Source organism: Cebus imitator, unplaced genomic scaffold, assembly GCF_001604975.1.
Source record: "Cebus imitator isolate Cc_AM_T3 unplaced genomic scaffold, Cebus_imitator-1.0 Scaffold266, whole genome shotgun sequence".
Taxonomy (NCBI): Eukaryota; Metazoa; Chordata; class Mammalia; order Primates; family Cebidae; genus Cebus; species Cebus imitator.
Genome location: NW_016107581.1, coordinates 3,290,221 through 3,296,767, shown reverse-complemented (window position 1 = coordinate 3,296,767; position 6,547 = coordinate 3,290,221). Strand labels below are relative to the sequence as shown.

Sequence of the window (6,547 nt, the reverse complement as noted above, 5' to 3'; positions counted from 1 at the left end):
ACACTATAATTTTCCCCATTTTATATTTGAGGTTTAGGCCATTTTTAAAGCTTTCCCAGAGTTACCTATCTGATATAGCAGGGCCTTCAGGAGAGACACCGGAATACCTTTGTTGAAAATACAGCTAGACTGCAGTAGTTCTCAGCTTAATTAATTGGGAACAATTTACCAGTAATACAAAACTGTATGTAATAAAATGCTGAATAGTGAAAAGGAGATTCCGAAGTCCTGGAGAGATTCAGCAAAAAAGCAAATCCAAAGCAGAAAGCTTGCAGTGGAAGGTACAATGTGAGCCGAACTTTGAAATGGCTCTGACGATAGACATAGAGGGACAAAGGCAGGGACAGCAGGATGGAAGGGACTGGAAGGTTCAGCGTCAAAGAAGAGGCCAGCAGGAGAAGACAATACAGGAGGGAAATCGTCATCTTCTGTCTGGGTTATTCCTCCAATTTTTAAGTTCACAAGGAACTCAGGGAGCATTCAGATCAACTCATGTATCATGCAATGGCACACCTGATAGGCAGGGGGACGGAAGCTTCCCATGAACTACCATGCAGAAAGCCAGTGTTCCGTAATCCTAGTTCAGTATAACATTGACTGAGCCCCTACAATGTACAGATAGAGGGCCAAATATTGTGCATAGAAGGGTGAAGAAGATGCAATTCTGGTCTGTAGGAAGCACGTGTTGAAGTATGTAAGTTCACAGCTATTTGTAAAATGAGTGGGCCTGGGGATAAGTTATGACAATAAAGACACTAAGTGCAAAAGGGACAAAGGAAGAAGTACTCCCTTTCTTGAGGCAGAGAAGACTTCTCAACGGTGACATTAGATATAAGCCTTCCAAGGGGAGTGTGCTATGATGGCTGGAGAAAGAGGAGAATGGAGTCCTAAGCGGGAGCCACTGTGTGTTAATGTAAGCATGGAAGGCTTCTACATACACTGTTCGTAAGGGAGAATCACCCAGCAGAGCTGGAGATGAGATCGTCGTCAAAGGCGGTAGCGGAGCAGCACAGCCAGGTGGAGTAGTGTTAGAAGATCACCGAGGTGAGGAATAACATGATGAGAAATTTGAACACAGTGGGGAGCCATGGGAAAACTTGAACATAGCAATGAGGTGATTTGATCTCTGACTTAAGATGAAAATATGGCAGTAAAGGGAAGAATGGTGGGGAATGAGCTAAAATGGCCCTTAGCTATTCAAAGAGGATGCTGCCGTAATCACAGCAGCCTGAATTTAGGTGATGGCAACACGCAAGAAGAAAAGAATTCACGAGGCACGATGGCCAAAGATCAGCCAGGGTTAGTAAATAAAATATAATAACAGTTTCTGACTGTAGTGGCTTGCAGATAGTCACGAAATAGGACAGGGTCAAGATCAAAAGCAATCAGGAATAAGTGCTACTTAAACCAGAAAAATACTCATAATGCGGACCTCATGCTGGTGTAGTCTCGAACAAAACTGGGTGATGCCATTTTCTATAATGACTGTGCAGTCTGCCATGGCGGTGGCCCAGGAAGTGACAGCAAAGGCAGAGGATCTCCAGGTCACCTGTTCAAAGTCACAGTTCTCAGGTGTCTAAAACTTGTTCCCATATCTGACAGCTGCTCAATGACTTATGTGAAAAGAATTAGGGGTTTTAGTTTAGGTTCTAGCAAAGCAGGTGCTCCTCTTTATAACCAACACCTTTGCTGCGATAGAGGAGACTTTTTTGAAAGAAATCAAATCAGCTCTAGTCCTTAGCTTGCCTGCTGAGATGCTTTTGGAATAATCAGAGCCTGTTTTGTTGTGTTTTTTTTTTCCCCAAGAACATTCAACTATGGCATAGATGATTTGTTTGAAATGTTTTAAATTTTTTTTAAATCAAGGGTAAGAGTTAGCCAAGAGCAATAAGGCAATCATTTAATACAGCTCTTTCTGCTACTTCTATCTTTCATCTTTTGCAGTCCCTTCCAAAAGGTTATCTGCCACATTACAGGTCTGTGTTCATTTATGTTTTTTTTTGTTTTTTTTTTTTTGAGACAGAGCCTCATTCTGTTGCCAGGCTGGAGTGCAGTGGTGAGATCTCAGCTCACTGCAACCTCCACCTCCTGGATTCAAGCAATTCTCCCGAGTAGCTGGGATTACAGGCAAGCGCCACCACAGCCGGCTAATTTTTGTATTTTGAGTAGAGACGGGGTTTCACCATGCTGGCCAGGATGGTCTTGATCTCTTCACCTCGTGATCTGCCCGCCTCGGCCTCCCAAAGTGCTGGGATTACAGGTGTGAGCCACCACGCCCGGCCCGTTTCTTTATCAATGTATGATCTAAAGAAAACGTTGAGCCTGGAGTGGTGGCTCTTTCTCCCTTTGGAAAATAGTGCAGTGGCACCATAGCTTTATTGTTGTTGTTGTTGTTGTTTGTTATTGTTTTTTGAGACAGAGTCTCACTCTGTTGCCCAGGCTGGAGTGCAGTGGCACCATTTCGGCTCACTGCAACCAACTTCCTTCCCCTGGGTTCAACCGATTCTCCTGCCTCAGCCTCCCAAGTAGCTAAGATTACAGGCGTCCACCACCATGCCCAGCTAATTTTTGTGTTTTTAGTCGTCGGGATTTCACCATGTTGGCCAAACTGGTGTCGAACTCCTGACCTCAGATGATCCACCCACTTCAGCCTCCCAAAGTGCTGGGATTACAGGCATGAGTCACTGTGCCCCGTCGGTTTTTGAATTATATATATTTTTAAATGTTTCCTCCCCTTTAAACCCAAAGTTCGAAGTGGGAGGATATGTGTCTTGCGCATTATGTGGGACACACAGATCGCTCCTAAATACCACCACAGCAGTAGACTTGTTGGGCTATGGGGAAGCCCAGTTTCTCCAGGGACCACATTTGTTTAACTTGTCCCTGCATGTGGACTGGCCTGTGGCAAACCACTGTAAAAGAATGAAGTCTCCTAAGAACTGTGCTTGAGTTTGTACATTCCTTGGTGTCGGCTAAAGCCACAGGAACTTTGGCAGTATTTTGAAGTTATACCCATTCCCTATTGCAATGCAGGTCTGTGAGATAATACCTTAGCTCTGCCAAAAACCACAATGATTATCAACAGCGTAAGTAATCAAGTAAAAGCACTTTTCCACAGCCCAGTAACCAGATTGTCAAGAAAGCAAAAAGTAGTAGCAAAAATTGATTGCCGTTTGCAAAGATAATTTCTATCTGAATTATATTACTATATTGCAACAGTGATGTATGATGTGTGTCCAGCATCTTTGTAATAAACATTTTAGGTTTAATTTAGAAATCTCTGAGTCATTAGAAAAGTTCTTTCTCATTATGATGAAGGGGCCATGGTGAACTCAGCACTACCACAGTCCTAACAAGGGAAAGAAACAGACAGACAAGCTACACATGTGAAAAGCAGAATTGCTCCTAGCTGAAATAATAGGAAAACGTTCAAAATATAGATAGCTGCCTGCTGTTGAATAATTAATACAAGCATGGCTGTTTTACATGATCAAGCAGCCTGAGTATTTTCAATGTTCCAATACAACGCGATGTGGTCATTGATTTGTTGCCGTTCATTCATTTCTGCAAGGAAAAGGGACTTCGAATTCCAGCAAACAAGGCCAAATAGAGCACCTGAACTAGACCTTCCCGCCCCTCTGCTTCAATTATTGCTGACATTGGTATTCAATAATTCAGGTTGGCAAGATGGTTTTAGAACTCCACCCCAGCCCTACACTGCTGGAAAATCTTATTTAAACTGAATTTTTCACTCTTCTGTTGCAGAACAAGGAAGAGGCCTGCTGAAAAGCACCAGGCCTTACTGGAAATTAACGCAGCGGAAACACGATACTCTTGAGGCTTAGGCCTCCTCCCAAGATTAGTAGATGTGACTCAGTGGTTCAAAACCAGGTTGCTTATTGGAGTGACCTAAGAGGCTTTTTAAAACTACTGAGAGCTAAGCACAGCCTTCTCCAGGGACCGTTTAATTATAAATCTGACAAGGGTAGGGCCAGGCATCAGTCTGTTTATAAGCCCATCTCCCGACCCCACGACCCATTGAGTCTAATGTCCAACCTGGTTTGAGAATTAGTTTCATGTTCTGGCATGCCTGTGCGGAGACAGAATTTTGTGAATGTTTGCTTAGGAATGTTTGCAACTGTTTATCTAAGAGCCAGTGGGGCTCAAACTTATAGGTCCATTGGAGACACCCAGAAGATTTTTTTTTTTTGAAACTCGATGTTTATTTTCCATGAATCTTATATGTTGTTTAAGAGCCCACAGAGGAACAGCTTAAGACCATTCAGTGGTTGCTCCTACCCATTCAGTGGCCTGAGCAGTGGGGGCTGCAGACCAGTCTTCCGTGGCAGGCTGGGCGCTCCAGTCTTCAGTAGGGAACTGCTGGATGGGCACAGAGGGCACCTGCACGCCTTCAGACCAGTCGGCAACCTCAGGCTGAGTGGCAGTGAACTCAGGGGCCGGAGCAGTCCATTCGCCCTGAAACTCCTCCTTGGTCACAGCCTTCTCAGCAGCGGCCTGCTCTTCTTTTTCAATCTCTTCAGGATCTCTGTAGAAGTAGAGATCAGGCATGACCTCCCACGGGTGTTCACGGGAAATGGTGCCACGCATGCGCAAAACTTCCCGAGCCAGCATCCACCACATCAAACCCACTGAGTGAGCTCCCTTGTTGTTGCATGGGATGGCAATGTCCACATAGCGCAGAGGAGAATCTGTGTTACACAGAGCAATGGTCGGTAGGTTAACATAAGACGCCTCCGTGAGAGGCTGGTGGTCAGCCCTTGGGTCAGTAACTACAAGCAGCCGTGGCTCCCGGAAGGCTGCCTGGATCTGGTTGGTGAAGGTTCCAGGAGTAAAGCGGCCAGCAATTGGAGTGGCTCCAGTGGCAGCAGCAAACTTCAGCACGGCCCTCTGGCCAGTATTCCTGGAAGATATAACACTGACATCAGCAGGGTTTTCAATAGCAACAATGGCACGAGCTGCCAGGAGAAGCTTCTCCCAGGTCCTCTTCAGGTTTATGATGTAGATGCCATCACTTTTCCTTTTATAGATATACTGTTCCATCTGGAAGTCAAGGTTGGTGCCACCTAAATGTGTTCCTGCTGCCAGGAACTTAAGGACATCCTCCTCCTTCATTTGCAGGACATCAAGGGCTCCGGACATTGTGAAAGTTTCCCTTTAAGTTACGACGGGAATCCAGAACAACGCCGTTTGGAGCCCTCGGCAGGTAGCGCGGAAAGCCACCCAGAAGATTTTAAGATCAATGACACTTGGGTCTTACCCTGGAGAGATTCTGATTTTCTGTGAGTGGGCATCACCCCCAGGTGATTGTAATGTGTAGCCAAGTTTGAGAAACACTGCTCTCAGGCTATGAAATCCATGGGGGCTTTGCCTGTTCACTTACCTCAAAGCCTGAGGAAGTGCATGATGAGTATTTACAAGATAGGACTCCATGAAACCAGTAAATGGCCCACTAAAAAAAAACACACAGGAATCCCTCCTGTGTCAGAACGATCAGATGCTGATGAGTAGACGTGCAGAACTGAGCACGTACATGAGTGCCTATTTCGAGTAATAAGATGAGTAGTATCCATAGAAACAACTGACGAATAATCATCGTGCTAATTAGATAAGTGATTTCCAAAACCTATTTGAATGATAACTAACGTAAAAAACTTCAAGCTTCATATTCAGCGACATATTTTTCCTTACTCCTCTTACTGCTCTGTCAAGGGTTGGCAACCGAGTCAATAAAAGTCATGTTTTTGAACCTCAACGATGTTGATTTACCCTCTCAGAAAGAATTACTGAGTGAAGATTAAAGTAGTGTTCAGCCATGAGCATGGGTTTTGGAGTCACACAGAACAGAATCTGAGCCCTTGCTCTGCTGTTTGCTAAGCAGCCAGCCTCAGGACCATGGCTGAACCACCCTGCCCTTGTCTTCTCAGTACAAAGCAAGGGATACTGTCCATTTCACAGCATTGCTATAAAGATTAAAGACAATGTCCCTCTTAAAATGCTTTGCACATACCGATTACTAGAAAAATCACAGTAACTATTGTTAAAATCATTTCCTAAATTTGGGGGCTGTTCAGAGTTAACGTGATATCACAACTAAATCACTGTGGGCCAGGCACAGTGACTCACTCCTGTAATGCCAGCACTTTGGGAGGCAGAGGTGGGTGGATCACCTGAGGTCGGGAGTTCAAGACCAGCCTGGCCAACATGGAGAAACCCCAACTCTACTAAAAATACAAAATTAGCCGGGTGTGGTGGCACACTCCTGTAGTCCCAGCTACTTGGGAGGCTGAGACAGGAGAATCACTTGAACTTGGGAGGCGGAGGCTGCAGTAAGCCAAGATTGCGCCACGGCACTCCAGCCTGGGTAATGGAAGGAGGCTCCGTCTCAAAAAAAAAAAAAAAGAACTAAATCGCTGTGTAAAAGATGACCATGTATAGAGGTCACACAACTCCTTCTCATTGCCATCTCACCAGAAAACACAGTAGTGCAGCAACTGGGTTTAGCCACTCTATTTTTCAGCACATTTTG

At 45.0% G+C, this 6,547-nt stretch overlaps 1 protein-coding gene across 1 annotated transcript; it reads right to left on the bottom strand.

The window, feature by feature from the left end:
* Nucleotides 1-4,210: 4,210 nt before the first annotated feature.
* Nucleotides 4,211-5,234, bottom strand: LOC108283954 (40S ribosomal protein SA). Its single transcript, XM_017500583.2, has one exon. It carries the CDS (start codon nt 5,158-5,160, stop codon nt 4,273-4,275), a length of 888 nt encoding a protein of 295 aa, XP_017356072.1. The 5' UTR covers nt 5,161-5,234; the 3' UTR covers nt 4,211-4,272.
* Between the last annotated feature and the right edge of the window lie 1,313 nt (nt 5,235-6,547).

Bases quoted from the DNA above. Each gene is read 5' to 3' on its own strand.
- LOC108283954 (XM_017500583.2), bottom strand. From the start codon at position 5,160: ATGTCCGGAGCCCTTGATGTCCTGCAAATGAAGGAGGAGGATGTCCTT.